The sequence below is a fragment of the Vigna angularis genome, chromosome 11, assembly GCF_016808095.1.
Source record: "Vigna angularis cultivar LongXiaoDou No.4 chromosome 11, ASM1680809v1, whole genome shotgun sequence".
NCBI classification, from domain to species: Eukaryota; Viridiplantae; Streptophyta; class Magnoliopsida; order Fabales; family Fabaceae; genus Vigna; species Vigna angularis.
The window spans coordinates 13,486,363-13,503,263 of record NC_068980.1 but is presented as its reverse complement, the minus strand read 5'-3'; the positions used below and the strand labels follow the sequence as shown (position 1 = coordinate 13,503,263).

Genomic DNA, 16,901 nt, shown 5'->3' with positions numbered 1-16,901 from the left:
TTGTAATATTTACATATTATAAAATATAAGAACGATTTGTCGGTGAAATTTAAAGAGAATAAAATTTTGTTTCTTTAAAATATTAATTTTATTTCATATGGATAATAATAATAATAATAATATTTTATGAGAATTGTGTTTTAGTTATAGATCACAATAATTAAAATCATAATAAATATTTTTATATTATTAAAACTAATTTGAAATGAATGTTTTAGGCTAAAGAAAGGTATGATTATACTAAAAGACTTTGATTGATCGTTTAAATTATAATACTTTAAGTTTGAGAACAAATTAAGTTGACTGATAAACTAAAGGTTAAGATAGAATGTCGTGGACAAAAATTGAGATAGCTTAGTTAGAAAAAATATTTAGACAAGTTAACAACAGCGATGCATCACACCAAGTCGAAGATCGAGAAGAGACAACATGTATGGAGAATAGTCAGATAGATCTAGACCAAAAATTAAGACATAATGGGTTGGGTCGAAGTGTGCATAATATTTTATAATTTAAAATTAAGAGTCGTTAGAACATGACAAGTTTGAATGCAGCTCTGAACCATCCTGTGCATAATATTTTATAATTTAAAATTAAGAGTTGGTAGAACCTGACAAGGTTGAACGCAGCTCTGAACCATCTTGTGTATAATATTTTATAATTTAAAATTAAGATTCGGTAGAACCTGACAAGGTTGAACGCAGCTCTGAACCATCCTGTGCATAATATTTTATAATTTAAAATTGAGAGTCACAAGGTTGAAGGCAGCTCTGAGCCATCCTGTTCATAATATTTTATAATTTAAAAGTTGGTAGAACTTGATAAGGTTGAACGCAACTTTGTACCTTCCTGTGCAGGATATTTTTACTCACAAAAATATGAGTTAAAGAACTATATTATAATTTGTAAATTATAATGAAAATTGGAACCTGTCAAGGTTGGATGTAGGGCTGAACTGAACGTTGCTGAAAGTTCTTAAAACAAAAGACATGTCTTTAGGAATTATTACGGAATTTTTTACTCATGTTGCAAAACTTGGTGTTGATCCGAAGTAGCGATGTCGAGACCAAGCGCGCGTCTGGTTCTTCGTGGCTTCATGGGGATGCCGCTCAGTCCCATGGTGGGCGCCAAAATGTTTGGGTTGAATTTGTCCGATGGTCGATTGTCCTTCTTTGCTCTGTTCTCTTTTGATCTTCAATCCTCTTCGAGAACGCGATCCACTTCGATGGGTTGTTGACTTGCAGAAGACGCTCCGACGCTCAAGTCAGATATCTTTCATAAAGAGGTCTATATTTTATTAGGATAGAAAATGATCATCGTACTTGGACATCAGTTGTCTACTTATCTACTTATAAGACTTGTGATAGCCACATCCATATATTAACCATTAGTGCAATATATTTTAGGTAATCAAACCCAATAATTAATCAATAATGTCGTATATTTGTAGAGCGTAAGGCAATCTGACCTATTAGTACCTGCTTAATAACAATCAATTCCGATCGGTATACTTCATATATTACAATTTTGAAATAACGATTTTAAGTTGTCGGATATTTTAAAAGATTGAAATATTTTATTATTTTTGTTTTATTTAAATAAAATATAAAAAAAGCTAAAATACATGTAAGAAGGACCTAAATTAATTATTAACAAAAGTTAAAATTGTAATTTTACTAGCCTAAATGTTTTATATATAGATTTAAGAATAAAATATACAAAATATTGACCTGGGGAATTGTAATTTATGTAGCTTAAAGATTTTAAAATAATAAGTAACTAAATATAAATAAATATAAAGGGGACACTAGATTAAGAATTAAAGACCTATAAGTATCTTTGTAAATTAACATATCTATCCTAATTTAGATTATTTTAATTGGTATATCTTATCCTCATAAAATATTTAAAATTAGCCTATCTGTTCGAGAAAAAGACTATTATTTAATAAAAGCCTAATATTTTTTTTCACAACAAGAATATATTTAGAAAAGTTTTTCTTTTCTAATTTTTAATCTATCAGACAATCACTTTTTTAATTTTTGTTTTCAAGAAGTGTTACAATATAAATTATTTAAAAAATTGTTCTTAAAAATAAAATAAAAATAAAATAAAAATAAAGGTATCACACAAATTAATTTTAAATATATAATAATTAGTCTTTTATTATATTTTTTACTTAAAAAATAAAATCTTTATCTTTAAATTAGTGTCAAAATGAGTTAGAATTAGTAGACCAATCCAACCATCATAAATTCAGACTGAATTGAATTTTAAAATAATATAATTAATTTTATATGGATAAATTTTCAACCAGTTCATTTATAATTGAATTTATCCAGATTAAATCCGTGATAAACAGAATTGACTCATCAATTCATTTAATTTAATTTAAATATTTATTATTTTATATTATTTATTTATTAACATTTTTTTTATATTATAAATAAACACAAAAAGAATGTTTCAAAAGAATAAAATATATTCAATACTTTAATCTTATATATAGATAACTGATATAAAGATTATGAAAAATATATTTATATTTTATCTTGCTTTCGAATTACATTTGATTATATAATATTTTATTTTATTTTGAATTGTATTGATGAAATTTATTTAAATTTAAATTTCAAAAAATTTGAAATTTTTTTAATTAGAAAAGACTTATGATTAAATTTTCAAAATTTTGACTAGCTAAGTAACTGAAGTAGACATGGTAGAACCGGGTTACCCAGCAGTATTCTAAATCTTTTGAGAAGCGTCGCGTAGACATAAACCCTGAAAAACAGAACCCTAATTTCAATTCATATTATCCCTTTTCGTCTTCTTGTTCTTCACTGTTCCACCTTATTGGTTTTCAAATGGAGGAGCAGTCACTGAATATTCCCGAAACCTTCGTGTACGACACTCTCAGTCCCCTCGCTCTATCCGCCGCCGATTTCCAATTTCCCGATAACGGCGAATCCTACTCCGTTTTCCGCAACGAGATTTCAGTCGATACCCCCCAACTCGCCTCTCCCACCTCCACCACCATCGATTTCTTCTCCCTCGACGTTGCTTCCGAGGCCCACGGCGGCGTCTCCCACCCAGAGCCGCTCGCCGCAGCGCCAGAACCAAAGACGCCGACTCCTGCGCCAGAGCCGAAGCTCGAGACTGTCTGGTTCGGCGGGAATTGCAAATTTAAGAGTCCAATGATTCAGCTGCATAAAGGTAACGCATTCGTTATGGCGTTTTCACTTGGACGTAATGCTTTAATTTTAATTGGAGAACAGCTCCAACGACACATAGGGAACTTATTTAATTTGGTCCTTTGTAGAGCCGGTTAGGGAAAAATAGAGCGGAGTTTTAAGGTGTTTGGATGTGCGTTTGCAAAACTGATTTTGTAGAATTTGTTTTTGCCGATAATTCATTTTCAAGTGAAGTGGTTTATGCCTGGTTCCTTTAATTTGAGAGCAAGTTTGCTGTAAAGCAGTCCAAGCGGGAAAGCTACATTTGATCGCCTCTAGTAAAATCAATTTTTCAATAACTATATATTTATAAAATCGAGTTAGACTGTTGTCAAAATCGTTATTTCCAGCATGAAACCAGACAACACTCTTACTGTTATATACGGTTTTGGATTTTTTTATTTATTTTGCGGTGCTTGTTGTGCAGAGATAGTGGATTTTTGTGAGTTTTTGTCACCAACTGTTGAAGAGAAAGCTGCACGGGATATGGCAATAGAATCCGTGTTTGGAGTTATAAAACACATATGGCCTCATTGTCGGGTAGAAACATTTTTAGTTATTGCATTGCACCATTTTGTGTTGAGTTTTATGTTTCAACGAGGTTTCTTTTGTCTTCTTTTTCTGTTACTCTTAGGTGGAAGTATTTGGGTCTTTCAGGACAGGGCTGTATCTTCCCACCAGTGATATTGACGTAAGTATGGTTGATGTACTGATAGTAAATTCTTCTCCTGAATCAGGGCACCTGAAAGTTGATGCATTATGGTCAAATTCTTTGAATGCAGGTTGTGATTCTGAAATCAGGCTTGCCAAATCCACAGATTGGACTGAATGCAATTTCTAAAGCATTGTCCCAAAGGAACATGGCTAAAAAGATTCAGGTCTGCCTGTGATGCTTAAATATCTGTATTTTTCTTGCCAGGAAACATTAATCAATGTTGTAAAAATTTTGAGTGGTTAGTATTTTGCTTTTGAATATCTTTTGCCAGGTCATTGGAAAGGCGCGGGTACCAATTATTAAATTTGTTGAGAGGAAGAGTGGTCTTGCATTTGATATAAGGTTCGACTTTAAGCTACTTGGTTTCTCATGATTTTTCTTCTTGATTTTTCTGTCAAGATATGATTTTATGATATTCGTGTGTCTGTATGAAGTGTACTTAAGTTTACTTGTCCCACTTTATTATACGATATTGGATGAATTGTTTGACTTGAATATCTTTGTATATTTTTAAATCATTATTATGGATTTTCTATAGTTGAATCAAATAGCTAATCGAAACTACTGTAGATTTATCTATCACTCTCATATTTGAATATTGTGCTTAATTCACTGTGTTACATGCATTTCCATGATAAAACCCTTATAGTTTTTCCTTCATGCATTCATTTTTCTTAATAAGTAGTTAAATATCTATACGTTTAGCACCCAACCACATCATTAGCACTTGCTACCTATTGTAACTAGTCATGACCACATTATACTGAGTATAGTCAATTTGTTTATACTATAGATTGATCCATTGTCCTCACATAGCTAGAGTTGTCATGTTGTTTAATATTGTGTGTCTAAGAACTAAAACTATTTCAGTATCATGTTTTTTTGAATTTCATTTATCCACCAAGGAATTATGCTTTATTTCAGTTTTGACATTGACAATGGACCCAAAGCGGCTGAGTATATTCAGGTATATTTTATTATTTCCCACCACTTGATTTCACTATGCACTTTTTTATTTATTTGTGATACTGTGTTGTTTTTAAATTTATAACTGATGCCAATTGCGTAATATATTATTTGAACCATACACAAATGGAATCATTACAAATGTTGAACATAAGCAGTGTTGTTAATGGTAGAATGCCAAAATCATGTCATATAAACATGCCATTCTAGCCAAGTGTGCCACCATAATGGGCTTCTCTTTGCAAATTGTCCACAGCAATTGGTGAAAATTTACCACACCCATGGCATTGCCATCTAACAAAATTGAACATAAGTGGAAATGTGAACATAGTTTATATAATTAGGCTTTTGTTAATCAACTTAACAAGAAAGGAAATGATTTTATTTGATTTTTAAATGGATATTGGTTTAAGCTATATTGTGGACCTTGTGATTAATCTAGTTGTTAATTAGCTGTCTGATAGAAGTCCCAGAAAGGATTCTGGTATGATAGTATTATTTAATGAAAAAGAGGAGCTACAGGAGCTCTTACAGTGAATGTAAATGACAACCAGAGCCTGTCTCCTATACAGAGAGATACTCTCCCAACCACTTTCATATGATCAGTATGAATCCCCCATAATCCCCCAACTGACCTATTAAAAGCATGACTCCAACATATCTCTTCTAACAGAATTTCCCCCTGGGCACGTGATAACCACATGACTTAGCACCACTAATCTCTCTACAGGAATCATTTTCTTCCTTCACGAATATACCCTCCATATGATAGGCCCCCATCCAGGTTTGGCACCCGATCAAATCCTTGGTCATTATCAAAATTGGGCCCAAGGGTCCTATCATAGTCTCTGATAATTGGTGAATTCTATGCCTAAAGGTTAATAATATCGAGTGGTGGTGTAGGATGAAATTAATAATGTCTGTCTTACTTGATTTGCAATGCTTCTGCTATATAAAATTGCTTTGCTTGACTAGAGCGTTCCTGCTAGGAAGTCTTTGGATAGAATATTGTATTATTTTTGTTTCAAAATGTGGAATGGGATCTCTTGTGCTCAATATATCATTGAATTGATAAAATATCCATATTACCTTGGTAAGTAAAATTCTAGAGAGGAGCTTTGCAATAGGTCACTTAAAGAAACATCACAGAATGCCACCTGCACTATGAAGTTTTTTCTTTATTTTTTCTTAGTTACACCTTTTTTAATGCAAGAAAGAAGAATGCAAAACATAACATATACAACTAATTATACTGTATTGGATGGAACATTATCTGTATTATTGTTCATGATTGTAATGTTCATTTTGTAGGAAGCAGTACTTAAGTGGCCACCTCTAAGGCCCTTGTGTTTGATTTTGAAAGTATTTCTGCAGCAAAGAGAGCTAAATGAGGTAAGAGTTCTCTATAATATGAATATTTCTTGTAATGTTCTGATTCCAGTATGCCTAATTGTGATTCTTGTTAAGTATGCAGGTATATTCTGGTGGGATTGGCTCGTATGCCCTTCTTGCCATGCTGATGGCAATGTTGCGGGTTAGTGGTTCTTGAATATGCTTTAAAAATTTAGTGTTGTTCACTTGCTTGAAGCATGATGAGGTTTTCCCTATTCAGCATATAGTCCACCTCCGCATCATGAGAAATAATGAATAAATAAATTCACTCCTTTCTTTCTAATATTTTCAAACCCGGAACTTTTTGCCAATATCATGATCTAAGTTTGTGACACTTGTTTGCTTCAGAATCTTCGCCTGAGCCAAGCTTCTGAGCACAACCTGGGAGTCCTTTTGGTGCGTATCTTCTGATTCTGAAGTATCGTTTTGCATCTGTCCTTTTGGTTCCAGGGGTGTTATATGAGTTGTCATTCATTATTGGCGACTGTTCTGTGCAATTTAGCAGTTTAAGGAAGAGAAACATGCACAATAATTGTGTGCTGTGTACCTTTGTTTCGATAAATGTTTCCTTTATAGGATGACAGTAAGAAATATATCAATTTACCATTCTGATAGTGCTATTTTTTTTTTCATTTTGAAAACAGGTGCATTTTTTTGATTTCTATGGACGCAGATTGAACACATCAGATGTTGGTGTGTCCTGTAATGGGACAGGCACTTTTTTTGTGAAAAGTAGTAAAGGGTAATAAAGAATTTGGGTATATTATTGAAGTAATGTTATTTTTAATTATGCTGCATAATTTATCATATAGGTTATTGAACTTTTCCCTATGCCATCTCAGGTTTTTAAACAAATCACGGCCAAGTCTTATTTCCATCGAGGATCCTCAGGTTTCATTTGAAGAACTCCCTTTTACTATTTCCATTTCCAGAGTCATTACTTGCTTGCCTTTTTGGAGCAATTGCTGAATATTTTATGGAGGAAAAGTGGAAATTGGAGAAGATATTCGCCAACCAAAATGTTAAAGGACCTAATCATAATTGGACAGTGAACTATAAAATATCTAAGCAGGAGTTAAATATTGTCTTAGAAAATTGAAGTCTGTCTTTTTGGTTTTCTGTTGTAAATTGCTTTCAAATTATTTTTTACATGCATTTATATATTATATTGACACTACTTTTTTTTTGTGTATATTAGACACTATTATTATTCCTTTAGTTGATTGATAGTGTTTTTTTGGCTGAATCAGGCACCAGAAAATGACATTGGGAAGAACTCTTTTAATTATTTCCAGGTCTGTTTACTCTTGCATTGTAAATTATATTTCCTGTTTCTTTATTTGACTTTCAAGACATTTTTTGAGTGTATACATGTTCTTTAGCTGATAGGTTACAATTAAATCTAATAATAATAATATCATATGTATTATGTATTCGTTACTTTTGGTTTTAAGTGACTAAAATTAAATTTTTATTCTTTTTCCTCAGATTAGGTCAGCTTTTTCAATGGCATTTAAAAATTTGACGAATCCCAAGATCATTATGAGCTTAGGACCGAACAGGAGCATTCTGGGGACTATAATCAGACCAGATCCTGTTCTGCTGGAGCGTAAAGGTGGCTTGAACGGGGATGTGACTTTTGATAAGTTGCTTCCTGGTGCTGGCGAGCCATTACAACAACAGTATGGAGAACAGGAGATGTTATGCAATTGGCAGTTAGATTATGAAGAAGAACCATTACCACGGGGAGGCGACGCCAGTGCAGAGCCTAGCTCACGTTATTCAGCAAAGAAGAGAAAATCTGGTTCAAAGAATTCTAGTAAGAAGCTAAAGGAAAAGGAAAATGATAATATTCAGATGAAAGGGAATGAGGATAATGACTCTAGAAAAGAGAAGGATAAGAAAAAGAGACGAAAGAGAAAAGCTCAACTAGAATACAGCGGTTCTTAGACCAGACGCCGAGTTGCTGTGAGGTTTCTTACAAAATGACTGAGGATTGTAACATGATCAGTGGCTTGAAAATGAAGGAATAAAGGTATCATCAGAGTTAAAGCAAATTTGAGTCCAATGTTGTCACAGACCCATGATGCGAGCTCTATTCAATGTCTGTATTTTTGAAATAGCAGAATTCTTATCCCTAAATCGAGAGAGGAGCGTTAGTCTTAGAGATTAAATTTAGTTTTATTTATTTATTTAAATGTAGGTGTGAAACTTACTGTTTAAGGAACTGGGGATTAAAATTTTGTAAGGGATAAACTATGTTGTTGCCTGTCCAGTTTTTGTTAAAGAAGCTATGTAAACCAATCTGAAGATGAAAGAAAGAGTAGAGGAGGAGAGTATGCCATATGGTTTTGTTCAAAATGAATGCAATCATTTAGCTGGTTTTGATAGTTTCCTGCCGTATTCTATCTATTTCATAATGATCTACCTAAGTTACCTTGTCTTGTTGGAGCATCTTTTGCAGTACGATCAAAATCAATGTCATCATCTCATCGTGGAATATTTTACTCTATGATATGTGGTTAAATGCCAAATGCTTTTAAAAGTTTAAAATTACTTGCACATAATTTTAAACAATTAAAACAATGTGACCTTTATATTATAAAACTGCATAATTTATTCTTTTTCAATCAATTTAAAATGTGGCTTCTTAAAAATATGAAGTGTGGCCAGCAAATTTTTATGATTTAAATTTTTAGTTGAATATTTTTAATAATAAAGTTAGAAAGTATTGAGCAATTATCTGTCTAGTCATATTTAATGCGAGTTTATTAAGGAAATAAGGTTTTTATAGCTTTGTCAAGATGCAAAAGTAAAATGTGACTGCATTCTGCAACGGGCAAACTACAAGTCAAGTCAAAAAAGTTGTGCTAATAGGAAATACAGAGGATTTGGTTTTAATAAGAAAATCGTTTTTATTGCAAGTCCGAATCATGTGGATTATTTTAAAAAAATGTTAATTAACAGCACAATCTTCTTACTATTTCTCTTATTATCATGAACAGATACAGTTAACTTTCTTTTGAAAAAAGTTAGAATTCAAGTAGTATATTACAAGAATTCTTTTATCAGGAAACAAGCAGAATATAAGGTAAACATAAGTCAGAAATCATGAACCCCAGAACCAAAACAGTCTTCTGAATTCATAAGAGGTGAAAATAGTAGGAAAGTAGAAATGGGGACAAGCCAAATAAATGAAATCAATAGTGGAAAAAGTTCACCAACTTTTAGTTAATAAGGATAAATTGCAAATTCTTGTGGTCGGTGTTCTGTTACTACTACCAATAGACAGCATGCCAAAATCACTGTTCATTTATAGGCTTCAGTTTTTCAAAAAAGAAACAGGAATAAACAATTAAGGAAACCACGCCAAATATGACCAATCAACTAAAATCTCAGCTTCCTTAAGCAATCCATTAACACAACTTCTTCACATGCATGCACAGAGGTTTCACTGTGTGTGGTGTTTCACAAGAACTTGTCAACCTTTAGAAGAACATGGTAACATGTTATGCACCCGTTAGTCAGAGCCATTCATTAACCTATTAAAGACTCAACCTGAGGTTTCATTGCTACAGGAAATACTTTTAAGAAACATTAGTTAAAAGAATTAACCAAAAGTACATAAAATTAAAGAGAAGGAGGTTGCCTGACCAAATGAACCTCAGTTTTGAAGAGAAGAACAGAAAGTGAATCAATTGAGAAGTAGATGAACCCTCCACCAGTGTGACTCACAAAGGACCCGAAACTCTTCCCTACAACGCAATGCCAGGCCAGTCCATACTTCGTGTCAAACTCCTGAAATTGATTCAAAATATTAATAGCAAACAACTTAATTTAGTAAGAGAATGATTCAATTATGGATGTTTATTCTTACACCCTATAGAAAATTATAGCAAAGAAGGTTACATATAAGAGAAAAATAAGGTTCAAAACAAGATTCCATAAGTTTCAATACAAAGAATCAAAGATATTACTAATATTTGAGTATGTTGAACATCACCAAAAAAGGGTACACAGTAAGAGTTTTCCAAAGGCTGCAGTGTACCTTTTTGAGAGCTCTAGCTATGAGAGTGTTAGAGAGCTTTGGAGAAGGAGTTGAAAGAGAAAGGAGTGATCTAGTGTGACGAAGAGCATGTTCCTGCATGTGGGCAGGCATGTCAGATGATTTCAACCTCACGTTGAAGCCGATGGCAAGTGAAGCCAGTCTCATGATGGTTTGAGAAGGGTTGGGATTGGGAGTGTGCATGGTGTGGTTCTTGTCCTTGGAGCCATGATCTTTGATGAGCTTTGGTTGTTGTTGTTGTTCTTCCATGGTGATGGAATGCATAAGAGAAGAAGAAGGGTGGTTTTGCATTAATTTGAAGTGGGTAGGTAGGTCAAGTCAAAGACAAGTTGGAGAAGAAGTGGGCTGTGTTTGAGCCTTTTGGTACAATAGGGTTTTTTCAACTTTCATCTTTGACTAGGTAAATGTGAAGGACATGACAATGAGAATTTCATGCATTTTTTGTACCATTAGAAAGTGATCACACACAACACAGTTCCAAGACAATCAAAATCACATGACCCTTTTGAACTGTGCTTTTCTTGTTCTCTAAAGTTTTCATCTTTTTATCAATTAAATGAGAAAAGGTTGAAGAATTGTGTTTGTTGGGTTTTAGGTTTTGAATGGTGGCAGAAGAAAGCAGGGAGAAGGGTTAGGTGAGTGACTGAGGTCTGGTGCCTGCAACTCTGTTCTTTCTTTCTAACAGGTAAAAAAGCAGACTGTATTTTGCATAGTTGTAAATTGTAGCAATAGTAAAATAAAATATAATTTAATGTTTTTTAAAATTGAAAATTGAGAAAAATTTGTTTAACTAAAAGAAATTCATAAGCCTAACTAAAAGATGATTAAAAGTCAAAAATATCAGGAAAAATTATAATGCAGATAGTTTGTTAGTGTCACATAATATTAGGAAAAATAATAATAATCCTTATTTTTAAAGAAATTAATAAAGAAAGAAACAAAATTAAGAAACAAAATAAAAAAATACTTTAGGATTAAAAATATATTTAAACTTAAAATTTATATTAAATGAAACTTTAATTGATTAATAGTATAAATTTTTTTAATATGACTGTTACACTTAATATAAAAATGTCTTATCTTACATATAAAGTTGTTCTAAAAAACTTAATATTTCATGCATGGTTAGTATAAAATCTTTTATATTATTAATTTATAGATTATTTTGGACTAAATAGGTAATGAATGAGACTGATAACTTTTTTAATAATATTTTCATGCAAATGAGTTTTTAATATTTTTCATATATCTAAATCATTTTCTTAATAAAATGAAACCTCTATTTATAATATGCAAAAAATTAAATACATAAAAATTGAATAATTAATTTTTAAATTGAATATTACAAAAAATATGAAGTTATTATTAAATACAAATGTAATTTTTCTTATAATAAATAATACTCAATAGGTATACATTTCAATAATTTATATTTTTAAAAATTGATTTCAATCCATATTTTGAAACAAAATCATTTTATGAAATTATTTTCTAGTAAATTATATTTTTTTGTTGTAGTTCTATGTTTAGTTAAATTTATTTATTATAGTGTAGTTCAAGTGTTAGTTTGTTTTGTGTTTAATTTATTATGTTGTTTTATTCTAATAAAATAAATAATTTTTATTTTATTTTAAATGTTTATTTCAACATAGTAGTTTTTTAATTAGTAAATCTATATACATTTTAAATAAATAATTATTTAAAATAATATTTCAAAAATGCTAATTTTAAATTTTAAAAAACTGCTCCTAAATTAGAAGGAAAAATAATGCAATGGTTATTACCATACTTATAACGTCCATACAAAATGCGTCTAAGGTTTCCTTGCCATTTTGGTTTTCTTCTTTCTCTTACAGTTTTCATTTCTTCTTTTTAATATTTTCTTTTTTACATATCATTCTTTTATTTATCTGATTTTATTTATAATTCTTTTTAAAATTAAATCCTAATGTGTTTCTTTAATAGTAATTCAAAAGTGTAATATTCCAAAATATAGTATTAAACCATAAAAAAAGCACTATCACATAATTAATAAAATAAACCAATTAGAAGACACGAAAACATAAAGTTAGGTTTATAGTCATTTAAAACAATTATATAAATATTAATTTATATACAAAGTACAAGTATCAAAATTATGTATAGGAATAGTGTATTAAAACCATCAAAGAAAGACAACTACTAAAGAAAGTAAACTACTAGAACTACTAAGCCTCTGGGCCATCACCACCTATGGTCTGTTCAACCGTCACCTCATGATGGAAGCGCTTGAGGAGATGAGACCGACTGAAGCCACGCGAGCACGATCCAGATCTTCGAGGCTTCCTCGACAAGAGAAGATGCAGCGAAAATGAAGATGAAGCTCTAAATCGAGAGCTAATCCGAAGAGAACAGTTGAAAACCCTAAACGAACGAGAGAGGATTGCGAAACCGAGGAGGAACGGATCAAAAGTGAGAGTGAACTCACAGAAACCCTAGAAGAAGGGGAAACTCTAAATGAACCAATTAAACGGCGGAAACGTGAGTTTAATCGGTAGGAAGTGAAGATTACAGGTGAGAAGAGGTTTAATCGATAGATATGGAAGAACAATCGGTGACAGTGTAGGGAAATGGTGAAAAGAGGATCGAAACCGTAGAAGAAGATGTGTTTGGGTGATGAACGATGAGAAATTATCTTCGAGACGCGACTGAAGTGTGGATCTGTGAAGAAAAGGAGACTTACGGATGATGCGACTTCTCGAGAACGAGTGAGATGTGTTTTAGCGAATGAGGAGAGTGCGAAATGAGGCGCTGATGTGTGCGCATTGAAGGAAAACGTGGCTGACACGTTGATGCACCGAGGACGTGGCAAAGGAGGAATGTGACGTGGAAGTGGAGGAATGCGACGTGGAGGAAAGAGAATTGTATGTAAGCACAATGGAGAAATGGAAATGAAATAGGAATAGTGTGCTTGGAAAGTGGCTAGAGGCGGATCTCTTGGACTCTCTAGCCTGACTTTCAAGAGAGTTTCTCAACAAAATTCAAATTCTCATTATGTTCAAAAGTGTTGAATACAATAGTGGAGATGGGTATTTATAAGACTCATGCTCCTTACAAGCTAAATGTATTGAAAAATGTAAAATACAAAAAGACAAAGGGTTCTCAGGCGTATTCCATCATTCCCTCCCTCTTAAAAAAAAGATTTGTCCTCAAATTTGGCAATCGCCTTATGTAGACGCTTCACACTATCTTGGGAGCAGGGCCATCTTGGAGTGACCTTATTCCTTTATTCATGTAGCTTCACTTTTCTTCCTCCTGGATCAAACACAAATCTGCAATACATACCAAATATATCTTCAATTAATATCGATCCAAAAAAGGAATTTTCTAAAATAATAACTTTAGAATAAGGACTTCTTATAGTTTGGTTTGAAGTTTTAAGAATGTTTAGAAGTCCAAAGTCAAAAGTTATTTTTCTTTTGTCTTGAGTTATTTGTCTCCATAAAGGTAACAATAACTCAAAGATTGCCAAATTTTGGAATTTTTTGTATAGAATATGAAATGACAATTGGTTTGAAAGAGAAGTTAATATTTGAAGACTCAACAATGATTGGAAAAGAAGTAAAGAATTGGAAACCTTCCCTTTTAGGTTCCATGATTTTTGGTGGAGTTGAATTTGCTATTAGAAGCAATTTCTCTCTTTCTCTATTTTTCACTTCTTTCTTCTTTTCTTCTTCTCTTCTCTTTTCCTCTTCTCTTCTTTCTCTTTCTCGTCTTTCTTCTTCCTTTCTCTCTTCTTCTCTTCTTCTCTCTTCTCTCTTTTTCTTCTCTCTCTCTTTTCTTGTTATCTCCTCTCTTCTTCTCTTTTCCTTTCTTCTTCTTTTCTTACTTCCTCTCTTCTCTCTTTTCTTCTTTCTCTCTTCTTGTTCTCTCCTCTCTTCTTCTCTTTTCCTTTCTTCTTCTTTTCTTTCTACCTCTCTTCTTTCTTTTCTCTCGATCTCTCTTTTTATTTTCTTAACCTACAGTTCCTTAAGTCTGTTTCTAAATTCTAGCTCCATGGTCTTTTAAACTTTTAAGAAATGTTTTTCCCTCTTGAATACTATCTCTCATGAGTTCCAAGTTTCTTTTAATCGAAGGAGGCACAAACTTTCTTCTCATGCACGATTTTAATTCATACCAATTATCAATGGTGGATTTCCTACCTTTATTAACCCAATATTGCCTTTAATTCCACCACTCACGTGCATGCTTTTCTAACCTAGAGAGATATATACTAAGAACACGAGATTCATACTCCCTAGAAAGAACAATGGGACTATAGGATTCAATTTCACTTTGTCTAACAAGGAATGAATGCATTTTATCAATTTCGTTTCCAAAACTAGGTATGTTAATGCATCTATATCTTTACCAAAAAATGGAAATTTACTAGCTTGAGTATACAAATCATCCTTAATATATGAACTATAGTACCCATTATCAATCCTAGATGACCTATATGAACTAAACGACCTATATGAACTATAACAAGACATCTTTGTTTCTAAAAGTTTTTCTAGTGTAAAAGGTATACAAGATTCACAGTTAGACAAGTCTCAGGTAAGAGAGGTAAGTCAAGAAGACAACTTAAGTACCAAGTCTTACCTTGCCAGAAATGTCTTAGGTTAATAAGAAATTACCTCTTAAGCTAAAATTACCTTTAAAATCAAAGGACACCACTCAAACAAACACAAATAATCAAAACTAGACTCTTAATATTCCGACTCTAATGTGATAAGGCTTAGAGTTTAATCCCCTTTAGCCTAAATCACCCCTAAAACGTGAACACAACAATAATCAAAGGTAATAAATCAAATATCAAATTCTACTCCTATGGTGAGGCTTGTAGCTTTGGCTAACAAGACACACTCACCAGACTTTCTATGCTAGAAAAAGAAAACAAGTACAGTTGCCAAGAGTTGGAAAGAGCACCGTGGACTCTTCTAATCCACTTGGACTTTATAAAAGGCCATTTACAAATCAACAGAAAACGAAACAGAAAGGCATAAGGCTAACACAAGCTTATTAGAAACCAATTTGAAACAAACAATTACAAAAGAAATGAGACTATGTTACTGCTCTGGTCTTAGTTCCACACTACATAAAAATCACAATTATAAAAATGAATTGATGAAAAATTTTAAAAGACAAGAATGCAATAATCAGAATTGTGGTCCCAGCTTAAACAAACCCACTTTGCTGCAACATGCTCAACTCAATATGTTATCCTGCATAATGAATAATCAACAATGGTTAATTGAAAACTGAATTATCTCTCAAATTTGCCAAGGAAATTAGGCTAATTCAGCCTCACTAATCTCACAACACTCAAGTTTCTCTATCAAAACTTAAAGCACACAAATGAAAGGTTTGGAAGGGAAATTCCCCTTGCCAGTTCAAGGCTAGAGAGTCTTTCGGACCACCACCACCTAATATGCTACCAAGCACACAACCTTTCTTTCAAATTCCAGAAACGGTTAAACCCCTTCGGAAGTCCTTATTTATGTGGGTTTTTCGCAGTTAGATCCCCGTCTTATCAGTTTCACCAATTTAGTCCTTTATAATGAAAAATTGACTCAATTGGGCCCTTGCCGTTAAATTGGCTTAACGGTGTTAAGTTTTTGATGACTTGGGACGTTGAGGTGGACAGTTTTTTAAACATGGCATTCACAGATCTTTATACGTGGCATTTGACAACATTTAACATTTTAAAAATAGGAATTTCTGGAGTGTAAAATGTAATCAGGAATTAGGGTTCATTGAAATTTAATTAGGGATTTCTGTCCTACTTCTATATCTTTTTCTCATTCTCCAATTTTAACATTGTTTTGAAAATGAAAGAAAAGTGAAAACAACTGGCTCAGAACCCTAAACCAAAATTCATCAGTCTACTACCAAGGAAGTAAATGGTAGCCGTAAATCCAATTTTAGTCATCATTGCCAGTTAAACTCGAAGAAAATCTAAACTTTGCTGAATGAAATGCAAAAAATTAGGATTTAGGCTTATTGCAACTCAGCTTACTACAACCAAATTTCACTCAGGGCCAAGAGAAGTTAACAAGATTGAAATACGAACAAAGTACTAAAACAGAACATCACAAGCCGAAACTCAATCAATTGAACTTGAGCAGAAAGAAAGGCATAAGAAAATCGCGGGGACTTCATTTCTATTTATGGCTCTCCTTGAAGGTTCTTGAAGAAGGCTGAAGGAAAATGGTGTTTGCGATGTAGGTCTGTCGCGACAATTTTGGAGGCTGTTGGGTGGTCTCTACGGCGGCTATGGCGGCGTGAAGATGAACAACGATGGTGCCGGTGTGATAATGTGGCACAGATTAGGGTTAGGTGGTGGCTTTAGGTGGTCTGGCGAGATGAGCATGGTGGTTGGTCGTGGCGGCGAGGATGGTTAGCGGCAAGACTATGGTGGCGACATCGCGACATAACTGACGACATAAATTTGTCCCATTTGATTAGGAATTAGGGTTCATTTAAAATCCACCAACAAACCCTAATTACA

The 16,901-nt window shown here is 32.8% G+C and overlaps 2 protein-coding genes and 1 non-coding gene across 4 annotated transcripts; 1 reads left to right on the top strand and 2 right to left on the bottom strand.

The window, feature by feature from the left end:
• Positions 1-2,721: 2,721 nt before the first annotated feature.
• Positions 2,722-8,693, top strand: LOC108334417 (uncharacterized). The gene is made up of 13 exons (XM_017570254.2): positions 2,722-3,213; positions 3,658-3,770; positions 3,865-3,921; positions 4,013-4,108; positions 4,217-4,287; positions 4,870-4,912; positions 6,223-6,303; positions 6,386-6,445; positions 6,652-6,699; positions 6,948-7,045; positions 7,146-7,194; positions 7,554-7,598; positions 7,792-8,693. Exons 1-13 carry the CDS (start codon positions 2,865-2,867, stop codon positions 8,251-8,253), a joined length of 1,572 nt encoding a protein of 523 aa, XP_017425743.1. The 5' UTR covers positions 2,722-2,864; the 3' UTR covers positions 8,254-8,693.
• Positions 8,694-9,461: 768 nt separating this feature from the next.
• Positions 9,462-10,723, bottom strand: LOC108333758 (uncharacterized). 2 transcript variants are annotated; one of them, XM_052870924.1, is made up of 3 exons: positions 10,352-10,723; positions 9,958-10,101; positions 9,462-9,789 (listed from the first exon to the last, which is right to left on the bottom strand). In XM_052870924.1, the coding sequence occupies exons 1-3, from the start codon at positions 10,658-10,660 to the stop codon at positions 9,772-9,774; spliced, it is 471 nt and encodes a 156-aa protein (XP_052726884.1). In that variant the 5' UTR covers positions 10,661-10,723; the 3' UTR covers positions 9,462-9,771. The 2 variants fall into 2 exon arrangements, with proteins under 2 accessions (XP_052726884.1, XP_017424722.1); XM_017569233.2 differs by having other exon boundaries at positions 9,462-10,101; positions 10,352-10,720.
• A 5,519-nt stretch (positions 10,724-16,242) lies between these two features.
• On the bottom strand, positions 16,243-16,330 carry LOC128194877 (small nucleolar RNA snoR113). Its single transcript, XR_008246326.1, has one exon. It is a non-coding gene; the product is annotated as a small nucleolar RNA snoR113 (small nucleolar RNA).
• Positions 16,331-16,901: the final 571 nt, after the last annotated feature.